Raw genomic sequence first — 18,248 nt, forward strand, 5'->3', positions numbered from 1 at the left:
GCTCTTGTCTGCCGGAAGCTTAGAATCTACTGTTTGCCTAAGATACGCACATCTGTGGGAACTTAGGGGGCAGAAGGACTGGGTGGAAGGGTTCTAATAGTGGCTGGGTTTAAAATGGGAACTGTGGGTGGTCAGTAGTCCCCGCCCCCATGAGTGTGAGAGCACCTTCCAGCTGAGGAAGGCTAGCCTTGGCATGACCTGAGCTGTCAATCACTTCAGGCGGAATAGTGAGTGGTGAGAGAGGAGCCTGAAGAACACAGGGGCTCTTAGGGAGAGCCTCCAGCTAGTGTGTGTCTGCACACTTTCCTCGGAGTGCATTAGATCCTCACAGCCAAGAAAAAGTCTGACAGCACTGCATACTGTTGTTTAGCATCTGGTTCCTACTCACACCACCTAAAGTACAAGGGGCGGGGCTTCCTGGGGAAGGGACTGTGCCATCAAAGAAGTTGGCCTTGGAGTTTTAAAGGTGTATCCCTCCCAATCTACACAAAGGTTAGATGACTAGGTCAGGTGACCTGGAACATACTCCACCCACCTCACCAAGTGTCGCCATCTTGCCTCGTTTTCTCGCTAGCCCTTACTCTCCAAGTATCTGAATTCTAACTTGTCAGCGGCCTGGCCAGACTAACTGGCTGAATTCTCAGGGCGGACATTAGGGATTGGTATTGTTAGCTTTCATTAGGAGTTGACCATAAAGTAGAATTTAGCCAGTATAGTAGTATACACCTATAATCCCAGCTCAACAGGCTGACACCAGAGGGTCACTGTTAGTTTGAGGCTAGCCTGGGCTACAGAGTGACTCTGTCTCAAACACTCGGACACACACAGATTTACTCCTTCAGCAGACATCTGCTGCATACATGCACATCTTGTTCCATCACGGCTCGAAGAACGCCTCCAGTGCGTACGCGGCCCAACACAGGCACCAGTTTCTATAGCAACAAGTGACTTCAGGCCTAGAGAGTGATAAATATTTCCAGGTTATCTCTTTCACCTTCTCCATTTAAGAGTTAATGATGGGTCTCTGGCCACACCGCCCTGAACACGCCCAGTCCCTTCTGATCTAGTAAACTAAGCAGGATTCTTCCTGGTCAGTGCAGTCGGGAGACTGCCTGAAATACCAGGTGTTGTCTGTGTGGCTGAAGCTGTCCTGGAGCTTGCTCAGTAGGCTAGGTTGGCCTTGAACTCAGAGATCCTCCCCCTACCCACACCTGCCTCTGCCTCCCAAGTGCTGGAATTAAAGGTGTATGCTGTAGTCTTAAAAAAAATTGAAAAACTTGTTGGTGGGAAGAGTCTCAGCCTTCATGCCCCTGCAGCCTTATAGCCTCGAGCCTTTAGTTGTCTTCCGCATCGGCTCTAAGTTGAGTTTTCTTGATTCCCACCCCCGCCTAAGAAATATTAAATGGGCAAAGGAAGGGAGGAGTAGCAAGAAGGAAGTAAGAACCGTGCCTACCACCACCAAGGTGGTTTTGCAACTTTCTGTTGTTGGGGAGGGGAAGGGTGGAGCCAGGGAGGATGGGGACTGCACAGGGTGGGAGGAGTGATGAGTGAGGTGAGGTTAGAGACCAACAAAGACAGACCTGCTGGAAGAAAAGGAAACACCTGCTGTTATAGGCAAGGAAACAAAACCAGACCCGGCTATTGGGCATGGTGGTGGTGCCTTTAGTCCCAGAACTCTGGAGGCATGCAGGCAGATCTCTGTGAGTTCAGATCTCTGAGTTTGAGGCCAGCTTAATCTACTTAGTGAGTTCTAGGACAGCCAGGGCTACATAATGAGACACTGTCTCAAAAAGATAAAAAACAGCAACAAAAACAATATTAGATACAGCAGGCAGCTAGAGAAAACAGTTTACATACATAGTCTCTTTTAATCTCTCAGTAGCTTCAAGACAAAAATATCTTTCACTGTGCATCCCTGTGCAGAACTATCTTATAGCCAGTCAGCAGAAAGGCCAAGGTATGAATTACTATGTGGCTGCAGAAGCCTTGGTCTTAATCACCATGGAGACAGCATGAGATGTGAGAGGCATTGACCTATTCCTCTTGCCATAAGACTGCAGACGTGGGTCAGGGTGCACACAGAGCCTTCTGCACAGGCCTAGGCACACGTCTCTGGGATTCAGATTCCTTTATAATGAGATCCTAGTCGACCTATCTCATTTCATTCCCTGCCACTCCCCAAATACACCCTGAATGAGCCACACCCTTCCAGAAGGCTGCAAGAAGTTGCACACACCCAGATTTTTGGTCAGGAACCCTTTCCACTCCATGTTTATACTGTTCCAGTCTAGCAAAGCCCCACATCCAGGCCCAGCCGTGCCCACCCCTACATCAATTTCGCCTTCTTCCTACTAAAGTGACTAAATGGCCTCTTGCTGGATTCTGAGCTATAGAAAAAAGCAGAGTAAGTATCTGAGGAGTGGAGATTTAGAATAACACAGAGACGATGAATACAAAAAAATTAAATAATAATAGAAAATCATGAAAATACCAAAGTGTCAAACACTTAGGAGTGAATGATGAACTTAATTAATGGAATAAAGCAGGTAGAGATTAGTGTGAGAAAGAGCTGAGCTGGTGTTTATTTATTTATTTATATTTGTTTTATACTTGCATAGCAGACAAAGTAGAGAAGTCATTAGGGTATTCTAGAAAGGGAATAAAGTCTCTAACAATTAATAGTGGAGATTTTCAGAAATCTTAAAACAAACCAAGAAAAATAATGAAATGGTTGCGTAGTAAAGGCCGCGGAGAGCTGAAGCTTGTGGAAGGATAGAGCACTAGGGACTGTCTCCATGCTAAAACTACCCGTGGTGCCTCATGGACACATCATGGGTGTCTAGTGATGGGAGCAGAGGAATGAAGAGCTATTAGAGGAACTGAAGCAGTGTTGTCAAGACCTGTTACAGAAGGCCGGAGAAGAAAATAGTAAAGACCTGGCCTCAGGCTGTGCCAATGAAACCAGAAAGAGTAGGGTGGCACGGTGGGCTGGTGAGGAGGAAGAGGCAGAAGTTGAAAGTCCAGGATAGGGCTTTCAGAAGATTTGGTTCTTTCTTTTTTCAACGGTCTAGCTATTGGGTGTGTATGCTAGTGTGCATCACACGAGTAGAGGTCAGAGGACAGCTTTTGGGAGTCAGTTCTCTCCTTCCACCACGTGGGTCCCAAGGGTCCAAGTCAGGTCATCCTCAGGCAGATTCTTTACCCACAGAACACTGCACAAGCCCCTCGTCCTTTCTTACTTCTTTATAGTCCTCTAAGGTCAAGGGTTTTTCCTGTTTCCCATGACCTCTGAGACTGGAGAGACAGTTGGCACTCGCGTTTCCTAGTTGAAAGATAGACATGGGTACCATTCATTTCCAGCTGGGCTTGTATCAGAGTTTCTTAAGGTTTTCCACAGGGCCTTCATGAGGAGAGTCCCTTGCTCGTCTCTCTGACCTCATCCATAGAGAAGAAACCGTGGCAGCGGCTAGAAAAGGGAATCCTAATTTAAAAAAAGTCTTCATGGCTCATGCCTTATCGTTAAAAGTCAGGCATATTTTCTCAATAATCTTGTTTTGGTGCAATGTCCTCTTTTGTTCCCCTTTAAAAATCAGTTTAAGAGCTGGGTGTGGCAGCACAGACTTTAACCCTAGCTCTTGGGAAGCAGAGGCGGGTGGATCTCTGAGGTTAAGGCCAGCCTGGTCTACAGCATGAGTTCCAGGACAGCCAGGACTACACAGAAGAAACCCTGTCTCATAAAACAAACAAACAAACAAATCACTTTAAGGCTGGAGGTGCAGTTCAGTGGGAGAGTGTATGTTTAGCTTGTGCAAGGCTCTGGGTTCTATCCAGCACCAAACCAAACATTCAAAACACCTTGTTCAAATAAAGAGAATCCAGAAAGTTACAACTTCTTTATCAAGAGAGGAGGCTATGAGTGAGAGTAAACAGGCAGATCCCCACAGCATGTACCTATCCCCCAGGTATCCCAGTTTGAGAACCACAAACCTTGTTTTTGTTAGCTGTGTTACATTCCTGACTCTGTTGAGCTGAGGGGAGACCTGTAGTTACACCCAATACCAACACCTAAGAGACTTGACCATAACCATACAGGCCTTTCTGTCTTTTATCCCAGGTTCTACAGAAATTGGGAAAAACTGTAGAAACCAAAGATGAGCGATTTGAACAAAGCGCCAGCAACTTCTACCAACAACAGGTAACCTGAGGGTGGGGAAGGGCAGTGCCGAGGGCCCGGTGCCGAAGAGTCTAGCGGGCAGGCATCTCATCAGCCTGCTGCTCATCCTAGTCTCTGAAAAGCAACAGAACTTGCCCTTCTGTGGCTGCTGCCCTGTTTAGTCCACAGGGCCTGATCTTCTTTCTCTGCATGTTATAGTGTTGACGTTAGGAAGACCCTGGCAGCAGGCGTGGCAGCTCGCACGGGCTTACCTCAGCACACAGACTGCTGATGTTCCTTAGGATACACAAGTTATTTGCATAAACAAACCTCTCATGGCAGTGCAGTTCCGACACTAATGAATATCAGGTCAAATGTCACAGGCCAGGAACACAAGACTGCTGGGCCCACACCAGACACCAGCAGCCGTTGTATCCCCGGCTCATTTATTTCCATGTACAACCTATATTCATGACTACAGATCAGAAAGTATATTCAGAAAAAAGAAACGGGAACAGGGAATCTGATGCCGCTGATGTAATAAACCAATCAAACCAAATCAGTAAACCAGGTTTATTTGAGCACAGCATTCCTGGGTGGCCCCAGGGGAAGTCAAGGAAACCACAAGGTGCGGGGGTGGGGGGGTGTAAAATACCCTCTGGGGTGGAGCCGCCATGTCAGACTTTCTCAGGGGCAGAGTCTAGACTGAGGCAGCTCCAGGGAGGGGGCGTGGGATGGCACCTCCACCCAAACAGTCACAAGTTCAAGACCAGCCTGAGATACAAAAAAATAAACATAAAGCTGGAGAGATTCAGCTCTGGAGGCCACAGGGTGGACGCAGAGAGCTGATTCCTACAAGTTGTCCTTGAATCTCCACGTTTTCCTTCGCTCTGACCTACCTACATGTGCATACACACACAAAGACACGCACACACGTGTGAGTACACACATAAAATAAAAAGAAAATGATTTTTAGAATAATAATGATACTGTAGGCTATATCCATTCTTGTTTCATATCCTATATTGCTGTGATATCTGTGTGTATAAGACTTAAATATATCTATTATAATCGTGAAGTTTCTAAGATTATTTTAGGGTTGTTTCTTCTTGGATTATAACAGAATCTTCTTAGTTTTTTGACCCTGGTTGACCTGGTACTTACCATGCATCCCAGGCCGAGTGCTGGAGATGGAGCCCCGTCCTCTAGGAAGAACAGCTAGTTCTCTTCCCCTGAGGATCTCTCCGGTCCTCCTTCCTGAGGCTTGTCCTTAGAGAGCACAGCTTGTCCACAGTCACCTGCAATTTATGTTTTGCTGGCTGTTTTGTTGTGGTTGTTTTGGGTTTTGTTATTTTTGTTTCATTTTAATTTTTGAGACAGATTTTCTCTCAATTGCCCTGGTTATCCTGGAGCTCCATCATTTTGTTTTGAGACAGTATCTCATGAAGCCCATGCTGGTCTTGAACTCACTGGATAGCTGAGGAGAGCCTCAATCCTCGTGCTTCCCCTCCTGGATTCTGGGTTATCGGTGTGCACCACCACAGTCAGCCGGCATGGTGCCAAGCTCAGGCCCTGGGTGCTGTGCACACCTGCCAAGTACTCGATCTCACGCCCTCTCTAAGTTTTGTTTCTGCGCAGCTCGCCTTGCCTCCCTCCTTCACAATTTAGGAAAAGGTGTTTTCCCTCTGGAAGCTCTGCAGTCTTTTCCTTGTGGTACGGACAGCACTTGCTCAAGGCTTAGTTGTGCCATCTCCTGTTGTTCTGCTAGTTTCTGGGAGCCCCCACCCAGGACCATCCATCTTCAGTCTCCCCCTCCCCAGTCTGTTGGGATCCAGTGCTGCATCACTGACTGCTCTGGTCAGCTTCACAGAGTGGCTCGTTAACTGAGGGTGCTGTATCTATAAGGGGTGGCTAGAACTAACTCGGGCTCTTTAGGGCAATGCTGAGAACTTGGCAAAGTTTCAGAGGGCAGAAGTGATGAAATCAGCAGATCTGGAGATAGAAGTGGCTTTTCCCCTATATTTATAGACTGGGGAACTGAAGCCGGAGAAGTAGGGGAACCTGCCTGTTGAGAATAGAGCCAACACACCAGCTAGCCAGCCAAGTGAGAAGCTGGCATCAGGAAAACAGGTGCTGGGTTAATTAGCCTAGACATGCCAGGGGAGGGTAGGTGGGTCTGAAAAATGAAATGGTGCCCGGCACTAGTCCTGTCGTCCCAAAGCCCACCTCCACCACCATTACTGCATCCATGGCCACTCCCATACTTTATCTCTTCAAAAGAAAGAACAAAGGTATAAAGAAAAATGGGATGTGGGCCTGGAGAGATGGCCCAGTGTGTAAGGGAAGAGTGGGATGTGGGCCTGGAGAGATGGCCCAGAGTGTAAGGGAAGAGTGATGTGGTTGACAGCATGCACACTTTTTGCAGAGCACCCAGCTTCTATTCCCAGCACTCACGACAGGCAGCTCATGACAATCTGTGACCATACCTGCCACCTGCTGCTGAGCTCCTGAGGACAGAAAGGTTGTCAGATGCCTAGAGCTGGAGGAATAGGAAGCTGTGAACTGCCTGTGCTGGGAGCTGTGAACAGAATGCAGATGGTTGGGAAGAATAATGCATACTCTTAACCTAACCACTGGGCCATCTGGTCAACCCAGTTGAATCAGTCACATTGTTTTGAAATCAAGTTTTCATGATGAAGTGAAAAGTTAAGTCCCCATTGTTTTCTTTCAAAAAGAATGTTAAATCTTCATTAAATTTTTGAAAAGTTTTTTTTGGTTGTTTGTTTGGTTTTTGAGACAAGGTTTCTGTCCTAGAAACCTTTCTGTAGACCAGGCTGGCCTTGACTCACAGAGATCTGCCTTTCTCTGCTTTCTGAGTGCTGGGATTAAAGGCGTGCATCAGCATTGTTCTCTGACCTCCGTATGTATGCAGTTATTAGATAGAAATTTCCATTTTTTTCTCGTTATCTTTTAATGTAAAAGCTCACTAGCCTTTCTAGTAATGAATGAGTTCACAGCGAGTTTTTCCTGGAGAACTGCACAGCATCTCTTAGGTTTCAAATACTCTGATCCCTGAGCTGGTTCCTTCTGGTCCTTGAGCGGGCCTGCAACATTCCTTTGAAGTGGGTGGGCCACACCTTAGCTCTCTCCCATACTCCTGAAGTCAGGCTCCAAATGTCAACCACCTGGCCTCTCACTTCCTCTCCACCCCATCCTAGAAACTGGAGTTCACCCACACAGGAGAGAGAGAGTGAGGGGAGGGAGGCTGTAAACAGTGCAATGAGAATAATTGAGGAGACCTCCGAGGAAGACAGCTTTGGTGACAGGAACATACAGTTTGTCCTCAAGTCAGTGTGGAGGAGAAGTTAGATCCCGAGCTGGAAGACTTGATGCCTGCGGGCAGCATCCAGTACCCATGTTAGGAAAGCAAGTCCGACTGCCGAGCCACCATGGCTATAATTCAGGAAGTGAAATGGGCTTTCTCTGTGTAGCCTTGACTGTCTTGGAGCTCACTCTGTGATCAGGCTGGCCTCGAACTCACAGAGACCATCTGTCTCTACCTCCTGAGTGCTGGAATTAAAGGTGTGTGCCACTACCGCCTGGCTAATGGTATGCACTGGGGCAGAAACAACAAGAGAGACCTCACCTAAACAAAGCAGGTGAGAACTCTCTCCCAAAAGTTACTCTCTGATCTCCACATGTGTGACATGGCACATGTGTGCTCACACACACTTGACAAAACATTCACGTGCATAATAATAAAGAATTTTAAAAAATTTCCTGGGGCTGGAGAGATGACTCAGCAGTTAAGAGCACTGCTGCTCTGCAGAAGACTGGGTTTGGGTCCCAACACCCACATGACCACTCAACCATCTTCTGTCCATTCCCAAGGAATCCAACACCATCTTCTGTCGTCTTTGGACACAGGCAGTACACATACATACAAGCAAGACACTAATATACATACAAATGTTTTAAAGATTCCCTGTATGGATACTATTTCAGAGCTGTTTAACATGAAAAGCCCTGTACAGGGCAGGGGTTTCTGGCTTCTGTTTCCTGGAAGTACTTAAGAAGCAGACAGTAGGACTGGAGAGATGGCTCAGTGCTTAGGAGCATGTACCACTCTTCTAGAAGACCTGAGTTCAATTCCCAGCATCCACATCTGCTGGCTCACAACTTCCTGTAACTCCAGGTAGACCCGACTCCTCTGGCCTCTTTTGGTACCTGCAAGTTTGCACTCAGAGAGGCAGACAGACTAAAATGAAAATTTTTTTTAAAAAAGCAGAAGCAGAGAACATCTACCATTTATGAAGCTGAGGCAGGAGCATTGTTGCAAGTTCAAGGCAGCATGGACTAAATAAGAGGACAGATTTTGTCGTTAAACAGTGACGAAGCAGAGGCTGAAACAGACGTCATGATTGTAGTTCATTCTTCAGGATGAGATCTAATTCCAACCTCCTTCTCTGGCTCCGCTTCTCTTTAAGAAAGAGACAGAGATGAGAGGGGAAAGAAGAACAGGGGCAGGGAGAGCAAGAAAGAATTCAGACACCAGAGCAGAGGCAGAAGCACAGAGAGGTCAGATGGGCTCAGTGCACAGGAGGGGAGGAGATGGACTGGACTCCTTGGAGTAGGTGGGGGGCTGAGTGAAGATGGGGAAGACTGCATGGGAGGCAGGAAATGTCTGTGTGAAGGTTCAGAGAGGAAAGGGGCTGTGGTACAGACAGCAGCGAGGATCACATATGCGGGGCCCTCATTCCAGGGCTTAGGTATGGGCTCTTGTGCACTAGAAGAGAGAAAAAGCAGAAGGCAGAAAATATGCAATGGGGCCTCATACAGTGACCCCAAAGAGACAACCTGCAGCTGGCAGAGTGAGCTCTGTCTTCACTGAACTTTCCAAGGCCAACCCTGCAGCACCCTCCAGACAGACCTTGTTAGTTACCAAAGCCGTTCTCTGCTTCCAGGCAGAAGGCTACAAGCTGTACAAGGACCTGAAGAGCTTCCTTAGTGCAGTCAAAGGTGGGTATCAGCCTGGGAGGACTCGGGCTGGTGGGCGGGGCTGATGGGCAGAACAGCCTGACCCAGGGTTCCCAGTGCTCAGCTGCCCTTGACCCCTGAAACTCTGAGGGCCCCCAGTGACTTCCTATTCCAGCCCCACCCAGCTTCTCTTACTGAGAACCCATCCTTGTGGCTTGTCACCGTGGGATTACATCATCGCTTTTTGAGACACTTGGTGGTAGGACTGAGTTCTCTCCTTTCAGTGATGCACGAAAGTTCAAAGAGAGTGTCAGAAACCCTGCAGGAGGTCTACAGCAGTGACTGGGACGGGCATGAGGAGCTGAAGGCCATCGTGGGGGTAAGGGCAGCTTGGGCATGACTCTGCCTTGGGATGCACTCCCTTCTCCCTCAGCTGAGCCTCTGTATCCTGGAAAGAGAAAAGGGCCAGTTCATTCTCTGTTACAGAGCCTCTAAGCAGCAGGATTGCCGCTGATTCTACCTTCTTTCCTCCCATAAGGTCATAGAAACGTCCCCTCCTTGAGGATGGGCTGTTTATGAGAAACAGCCACGCACGCACGCATGTCCTCTAAGCTTGGGGTCAGGGGCCTTACTCTTCACCCCCTGGGTGCAGTTCCTTAGAGCCCATGTCTCTTCTTGAGAATCTGACATAATATTCTAACTATGGTGCTACAGTAGAGTTCTCTGCAGAGAGAATATGGGTGTTTCTCTGGTGGATGCTTGCAGACATCGGGTACTCACCACCCTCTGCCTGGATCCCACAGAACAATGATCTCCTTTGGGAAGACTATGAAGAGAAACTGGCCGACCAGGCTTTGAGGACCATGGAGAACTATGTGGCCCAGTTCAGCGAGGTGAAGGTAACTGAGTCTGCTGGGTTGGAGGCAGTCCACACTAGCTAGATCATCAGCTGGTAAACATCTGGTTCACATTGTAAGCAGCACTTGAGCCCCTGGTTAGCCGTGGACCGGGGTAGATAAGAGGTCAGGCTGACACAGGTGCAGTGAGGTTGTTTACACTTAGATGTCAGTGAGTTACACTTTGGGCTCAATTGATGAGTGAACCAGATCCAACTAGGTCAAAGCGTCCATCTCTTTTTTACCTGAAGATTTGTTTTTACTATATTCAGTTATGTGTGTGCGTGCGTGTTTGAGTGAAGATTTGTTTTTACTATATTCAGTTATGTGTGTGCATGCATGTTTGAGTGGGGCATGTGCACATGGGTACAGTACCCCTGGAGGTCAAAGGTGTTGGGTCCCTGGAGCTGGAGTTACAGGTAGTTGTGAGCAACCTGACATGGGTGCTGGAAACTGAACCCAGGTCCTCTGGAAGAACCCTCCTAACTGCTGAACCATCTCTCCAGCCCCAAAGCATCCATTTCTTTTATTTTCTTTAAACAGAATCTTGCTATGTAGTCCAGGCTAGCCTGAAACTTGCTGTCCTCCTACCTCAGCCTTCTGAGTTCTGAGATTACAGGGGTGTGTCACTATGCCTGGGCTTCCCTTTTAGATGGGAAAAACAGCTAATAGAGCTAAAGATGTCCATTGTATAGAAGAAACTTGGAGATGTCTTGATATATCTTCAAATACTTGAAATTCTGTCAGGTGAAAAGAACTTAGCCTGTCCCAAAATGTTCTAGAAAGCCAAATTAGAATTTGAAAAACTTTAATTATCTAAAAATATTTTTTGTTGCTGGGCAGTGGTGGTGCACACCTTTAATGCCAGCACATGGGAGACAGAGGCAGGAGGATATCTGTGAGGTCAAGGCCAGACTGGTCTACAAAGTGAGTTTCAGAACAGCCAGAACTGTTACACAGAGAAACCCTGTCAAAACAAAAAACAAAACAAAACAAAAAAAACTAAACTAAAAAAATTTAAAAATATTTTTTGTTATTTTTATTTATATGTATGTGTATCTGTGTGTCACACATGTATGGGTCCCCACAAAAGCCAGAAGAAGGTATTGGATCCCCTGGTGCTGCAATTGCAGGTGGTTATAAGCCACCTGACAGGGGCGCTGGGAGCCAAACTTGGGTCCTCTGTGAGACTCGCTTTTGCTCTTAACTTCTAAGTCATCTCACCAGCCACTCTAAAAAAAACTATTACATCATGTATTTGCTGTGTGTGCGTGTATGTGTGTTCACCACAGTGTGTGTGTACAACAGCACGCAGTAAGCCAGAGGACAACTTGGGAAGACCGCTGTCTGGTATGCCACACAGTCTCAGAGACTGGACTGCTCGGCTGTCAGGGTCGGAGACCAGCACCTTCAGGCACTGAAGCATCTCTGGCCTGAGAAGGGGGTTGTTATTCATTGCACTCGGTTTATGAATCATCTACTCTGCGGGCACTGTGCTGCTTATGGACTGAGAAGAAGCTACCATGGTACCAATGATTATGTTAGCTTTTAAGCTTCAGCTTTTCAGAACATAAGGTAGAATGCACTCCGAGGTAGTTTTCTGTTGTGGGGCAAAGCAGAAGTTGAATTATATCACTGTTGGTTTTTTTCTTTGTTTGGTTTGGTTTGTTATTGTTGTTGTTGTATGTTTTTTTTTGTGACAGGGTCTTACTGTCTTAGGGTTTCTCTTGCTGCAATAAAACACCATGACTAAAAAGCTAGTTGGGGAGGAAGTTTATTTTGCTTACACTTCCACATCACACAGAAAGAAGTCAGGGCAGGAACCTGGAGGCAGGAGCTGATGCGGAGACCATGAAGAGGTGTTGCTTACTGGCTTGCTCCTTGGGCCTTGCTCAGTCTGCTTTCTTACAGAACCCAGGACCACCAGCCCAGGGATGGCCCCACCCACCGTGGCCTGGGCCTTTCCCCATGAATCACTAATTTTAAAAATGCCCAGCAGCCAGATCTAATGGGGGCATTTTTTAAATTGAGGTTTTTCATTTCAAATGACTCTAGCTTATATCAAGTTGACCTAAAAGTGGCCAACAGAGTAGCCCATGCTGGTCCTGAACTCACAGAGATCTACTTGCTTCTGCCTCCCAAGTGCTGGGATTAAAGTCATGCACCACCACACCTAGCCTTCTCTTTTTTAAAGATCCATTTACTTATTTTAGTGTGTGTGTGTCTGAGCGTGCGCACCACATGAGCGCAGGTGCCTGCACACTGGAAAAAGGAGTCAGATTATCCTAGAACTGGAGTTGGAGGTGGCTGTCAGTCATCTAGTGGGCGGAACTGAACCCAGGTCCTCTGCATCGCTCCAGACCCTTGAGCTGCTTACCATCCTGGACAGCGCAGAGTCGTCTCCTGCAACCCCGCATTGAGGCAGGAGTGCGAGCTATCTAAGAAGGTCACATTGACAGAGGAGCTGGGCGGGGCTGGGTCTGCTCCCAGCACAGCTTGTGGTTTTGATGACCGCACAGACTCCCTAAGAGTGCTTCGTGCTCTGCGTCTGGTCATAGAGTAATGTTTGTATAGGGTTGATGAGGCTGCCAGGGTTCAAAAAGAGATGTCCCCCACTCTAGGCCACAAGGCTAGTAAGTGGCACATAAGGGGCTAAAACCCAGAATCCTGACTTTCAGTTTAGTGGGATGCTTCAAGGGCCTTGCTCCTGGAAGCTGAACCAGTTTATAACAGGTTTGTAGGAAATTTTAAATTTTAATACAGGTTGCACAATTCAGTGGTAAAATTGAAGAATCTTGTTTCTTTGCTTGGTATTCTATTACACATCCTGGAAAGTGAGTCACATCTATACCCTTTCTCATCACCCTGGACTAGGAGAGAATTGCCAAGCGGGGCCGGAAGCTGGTCGACTATGATAGTGCCCGACACCACCTGGAGGCCGTGCAGAACGCCAAGAAGAAAGACGAGGCAAAGACCGCCAAGGTAAAAACAAGCAAAAAACCTGCCCCACCCCCAGAGGTGGAGGTCAACACGAGGGCAGGCCTGAGGGATTCCTGTGCCCTAAAGGACATCTGTTGGGCAGTCAGAGTCCTGAGGCGGAGGAGGACTCGGGTCTGGGCAGGGAGAGGACAGGTGGTGAGGGTGACGGAGGCAGCCTCTACCTCTCCTTCTGTCGCGCAGGCTGAAGAAGAGTTCAGCAAAGCCCAGGGTGTGTTTGAAGATCTGAACCAGGAGCTGCTGGAGGAGCTGCCTGTTCTTTACAACAGGTGATGACGGACATCCAGTATGGGCCAGCTGCTCAGGCCAGTGGGGTACAAAGCCTTCTGTGTCCACATATGGCGCCTCGTGGAAAGAGCCCTGTAGCCTCAGCTCTGCCACTAATTTGCTGTGTGATTTAGGCAAGCGTCCTTATCTCCCTAGACTCGTGACACAGATAGCCATCCTTGCCCCACCAGCTTTTCTGGGTTGGAGGACCAGGTGCGTGTTGGGTAGGAGAGATCTTGTCTAATAAAGCGCTTTGTCATCCACATTCCATCGCACAGATGTGTGCTTTTAAACCGTCACGGTTCACAGGCGTCCACACTAACGAATGTGCCAAGGCTCTGTGGTCGACAGAAGTGTTCTAGATTCAAAGCTTCCACAGTGGAAGAGAAACAGGGACTGAAACTCATTTGCATGTTATTTTCATTAGCCCACGTTCGCGCTCATCAGATTACAGCAGATTGCAGCTGGAGTATTGCACTGCTTGCTTTGTCTGTAGCCTTTCTTAAGTCAGAGTCCAGCGGTGTAGCCCAGGATGCCTTCGACCTTCCATCCTCCCATCTGGACTTCCCACGGGCCAGGATTACAGGCATGGCCACCATGCTAAGATGTTAGGATACAGTTCTTTTTATTAACTGCATTTATGTGACTCCGATTTTTTGTTTGTTTGTTTGTTTTGTTTTGGAGACAAGATGTTTCTATATAACAGCCCTCGCTGTCCTAGAACTCTCTTTGTAGACCAGCCTGGCCTCTGCCCCCCGAGTGCTGGGATTAAAGATGTGTGCCATCATACCCCATGTGACTCCAAATTTAAACAGAGTAGAAACACATAGTTTCTTTCTAAGTGTCACGGGGAACCCACCAGAGAGGACCACTCAGACAGTTTAGCCAGTTGAAAGCCTTTATTCCAGCTGGCTGGGGCCACATCCAGGTATTTAGGGACCAAGGGGTAGCCCCGAGTGTCCAGAATATGGGTTTTTTAAAGGCAGAAACCATGTTCTGGCATCTTGATCAGCAGGTGCTGGGATGGGGGTTTGCAGAAGCAAGCAATTAACAAAAGCAGTTAGCTGGAAGGGGTTTCCACACAAACGGGCTAATGAACAGTTAGCTAGGCCATCCTGACCTCAGGTCAGGATTCTCCATCCAGGAGAGCAGACACTCGTTAAATCTGGAGTGACTGCAGTAGGAATACAAGATGGAGGAGCCTCTGCATGGTCTTTCTTTGTCACAGATATAAACTTTCCAGATTCGTTTATAGGGGAAATCTGCTGAAGTCCACACACATAGAATCTATGTATTGCTGAAAGAAAAAGAACAGCTCCTTATTATAATAATTATAATTACGCTCCTTATATTCTTATAGTTGTTTAAAAATTCTGCAAAGCAGTTTCTGCATTAACACCCCAGAAACCCAAAACAGATTACTTTTTTCTTTCTTAAATAGAGCCTCACTCTGTAGACCAAGCTGGCCTTGAACTCAGAGTGCTGGCACATGTCACCACACCCAGCCAGATAGCTTCTGTGTCCGCTGGGCTAATATTGTCTCCCCTCACCTTTTAGCACTCCTGGCCCAGCTGCCATGAGTCAGATTCCAGACCCTCTCCATCCAGGAGGCCAGATGCCCTTCTCTGGAGAGCCTGGTTGGTGGCTAGCTGGGCCCTACTGCCCTTACCCACGCTTGTTTGTTTCCCTGCAGTCGTATCGGCTGTTATGTGACCGTCTTCCAAAACATTTCCAACTTGAGAGATGTGTTCTACAGAGAGATGAGCAAGGTGAGAGACTCCTCAGTGGGGTTCTTTAGGGAATCCGTGGTGGGCAGTCATGTTGGGAGCGCAGAGTTTGGCTTTTATCGCCTAATGAAATGATTGTGTTGAGTGCTAGTGAAACACACATCTGTGCATACTATCAGAGCATCTTCTCCATCTCCCTTAACTGACTGAACACAAGCTCCAGCATGAGGAAGGAGGTGAGGGTATGCGAGGGACATGACGTGACCAGAGCTGCTGCTGGGCAGCTGGGAAGGCGGTGTTGAGCACGGGTCACTGTTTCAGGTGGCTGCTCTAGAGTAGGGCCAGTGTTCATGACAGGCAGTCATAGGACATGACCCCACGAGGTCTCTTCTGCTGTGAGATTACAGCATTCTGTACTGTTTCCGTGGTGTACTCACGGTAGCACAGACTCCTTCCCACAGTTTCCTGCTCACTTAGGATTTCCTTAGTTAATGTTAATCTGAGCTTTCATTCCCTGGGTCACCCAAAACAAGTGACAACTCAAGCCAAACCCCACCTTGAGAAAGACCTGCCTTGAGAAAGCTGCCTTTGCTGCCCGCGGGGCACGGTGGACCAAGGAGGAAGGGTATAGGGTGGGGCCAGACTGGCAGTGCTGGAGAGAGGAGGTTTGGGTTGGGAGAGCTGACTGAGGAGGGAATGGCCGCGGGCTCCCGTTTGTCTAGCATCTCTGCTTTCTTCCTGACTAGCTGAACCACAGTCTCTATGAAGTGATGAGCAAACTGGAGAAGCAACATTCCAACAAAGTCTTTGTGGTGAAGGGGCTGTCGAGGTGAGCCCATGAGACATCTTGGCTTGTGTCCTGTGTGGACATTCTCAGCAGCTTCATCCCACACGCCAGGCCCTGCCTTTTTACTCTAGGTCTTTGCTGTTTACTCTGTGCCCCCATGGAAATCATCTTTCTTTTCATCAAACATTTCCAGTATACCTAAAGATGATATACCTACCCCCAAACTTAGGTGACCGGCTGTTGTAACCAGACACAGTGGCACCCTCCTGGTCTTGGGAGCATAAGCCAATATAGTCATAAATTTGAGACCATCCTGGCCACATAGTGATGCAGAGTGTCAGGCCAGCCTGTGCTACCTTGTCCTGGGGAGTGGGGGGTGGAAAGAGAAGGACTGCTTGCTGTACACATAGCTGATGCACCCCGTCCTTTCCTCACTTACTCTGTTCCCACCTCCGCCAAAGGTGAGCATGCTCTCTCAACCACTGGCTGCCTTCAGGATGTAGCTCTGAGATTCTTTGCAGCTCCAGCTTGCTAGCTCTCCTGAGCCGCCTTTGGTGCTGCCGAAGAGCTCAGGGTTCCTACTCTGTGACACCCCGTCGATTCTTTTCCTGCTTTTCAACTGTTTACCCTTCTCTGAAGAAGTGATCTACCTAAGGCTTTTGTTGTTATTCTGGATTCCAACCCTGTAACTACACGCATGTAGAAATCTGCCCCTCTGCGTCGGCTCTTCTGTCACTTTTGTCTGTTGTGTCTTTGTTTTTCATGAGTTCCTTGGATACAACTGCTCCCGCTGAAGTCTTTAAAATACATCAGCTCCTTCTGTGAGAAGGTTTGCTGTTGGGTGTTGTGGGTCTAGCAGCACAGGAGGCCCGACCACCCCTGATGTGTTTTACAGCATGGAGGTGATACAGAAAACTGTCTCCACAGGCAGTGCTGACAGATAAGGAACCGGAGGGAATTGAGCAAGGACACGTAACGGCCTGTGTGATGATCCTGGCAAAAGGCTTAAAGGTGGCAGTGAGACTGGCCTTGTGACCCGAGGAGGAATGAGGCTCATATTTAGGGAGGACTATAGACGTCAAGTAGAGTTACTAATAGTTACTAATGGGTCAATGTAGACCTTTGTAGACATAGTTTATTTTATTACAAGAACTCCATTTTCTCTTCTCCAACACTGAAAGCCGGAGCTCTCTGTCCATTCTCCCCAGATTTATGGTCAGCTCCATTGATGTCCCAGGATGCCAAAGAATAACAGCTCTTCTCTTGTCTCGAGCCTCTAAACTTACTGTCTGCACGAAAAGGCGTAGACTGCACAAGCACCCCTTTCAGGATGAGAAGCAAGTGTCTCTCCTCCTCCTGCCCTCACGCCCAGGACACAGCAGGGTTGGGGCAGGTCAGGCCACGGGTTTTCAGGGTCTCTTGAGCCACTCTCTGTTTCTCTTCACTCGGCTATGAAGCTGCGATCGTGGTGGAGATGAAATGTACCTCTTATGTCATTCTCAGTGCACTTGGCTGACAGTTGTGCCCTTTCTCACACCGCCTCAAGCTGCTCTCCTCTGCGTGGGTGATAGTCCCTGTGGTCATCTAGGTGACAGCCGTCCTGTGACCTGCTGAATCCCACTGTCCTTCTTTCCACAGCAGCAGCAGGCGCTCCTTAGTCATCTCTCCCCCGGTTAGAACTTCTACAGCCTCCAGCCCTGTGACCTCCCCTACCAGCCCCTCGGCTCTCTCTGTGACCAGTGAGAGCGAGTCTGTCTCAGCCACTGGAGCGGCGCTGGCCTCTGAGGCTGCAGATGAAGAAGAGAGCTGTGAGAGCAAGGGGTCCTTAAAGGATGAGGAAGTGGAGGAAGGCCAGTCTGAAGCAAGGTCTTCCGAGGGGGAAGAGCCTCTACCAGCCTGCAATGGCCCCACCCAGGCCCCACCCTCCCCTGCATCCCAAGAGGAAGCTGCCCTGTGCTCCCCAGCTCCATCCCTGGGCAGAGGTCAGACCCTGACAGAGCAGCCTTCCCCGCAAGAAGTTGTCCTTCGCACCCGAACCGCCAGTGAAGGAGCCGAGCAGAGCAGAAAAGGAGCCTCTGTCCAGAGGATGTCGGCACCCCCTAGTCGGCCTCCACCACCCAAAGCCCCTCCAAGCCCCAGGCTTGCCTCGGGCAGTGGGCCCCACAGCCCTCCAGCCTCTGGAGAGGGTTCACCCCGCAGCCCCAGGGTCTCCTTAGAAGCCTCTTCCAATCCAGAAGCTCCCGAGAAGCCACTGAGAACCCCTGAGGCCTTAGAGAAGGAAAACACTGGCAGCCCCAGCCCAGAAGAGCCATGTGCCTCCTCCACCATGAGCACCATCCAGGCAAGTGAGGCTCTGGTTGGGTCTTTTTCTATGTTAATTGGTTTGGCTTTCTAAATGTTTGGTTTTGTTGTTGTTGTTGTTGTTGTTTTTTTTTTTTTTTTTT

At 48.5% G+C, this 18,248-nt stretch overlaps 1 protein-coding gene across 1 annotated transcript in view; it reads left to right on the forward strand.

Annotated features, from left to right (window-relative positions):
* Bin2 (bridging integrator 2) overlaps window positions 1-18,248 on the forward strand; it is a 26,831-nt gene that overhangs the window by 2,900 nt on the left and 5,683 nt on the right. The window contains exons 2-10 of the mRNA XM_026782716.1: window positions 4,115-4,195; window positions 9,118-9,172; window positions 9,415-9,509; window positions 9,934-10,029; window positions 12,901-13,008; window positions 13,207-13,292; window positions 14,984-15,059; window positions 15,764-15,846; window positions 17,443-18,145. Of these exons, the coding sequence (XP_026638517.1) occupies window positions 4,115-4,195; window positions 9,118-9,172; window positions 9,415-9,509; window positions 9,934-10,029; window positions 12,901-13,008; window positions 13,207-13,292; window positions 14,984-15,059; window positions 15,764-15,846; window positions 17,443-18,145 (1,383 nt within the window). The remainder of the gene's footprint in view (window positions 1-4,114; window positions 4,196-9,117; window positions 9,173-9,414; window positions 9,510-9,933; window positions 10,030-12,900; window positions 13,009-13,206; window positions 13,293-14,983; window positions 15,060-15,763; window positions 15,847-17,442; window positions 18,146-18,248) is intronic.

Source organism: Microtus ochrogaster, chromosome 15 (assembly GCF_000317375.1).
Source record: "Microtus ochrogaster isolate Prairie Vole_2 chromosome 15, MicOch1.0, whole genome shotgun sequence".
NCBI classification, from domain to species: Eukaryota; Metazoa; Chordata; class Mammalia; order Rodentia; family Cricetidae; genus Microtus; species Microtus ochrogaster.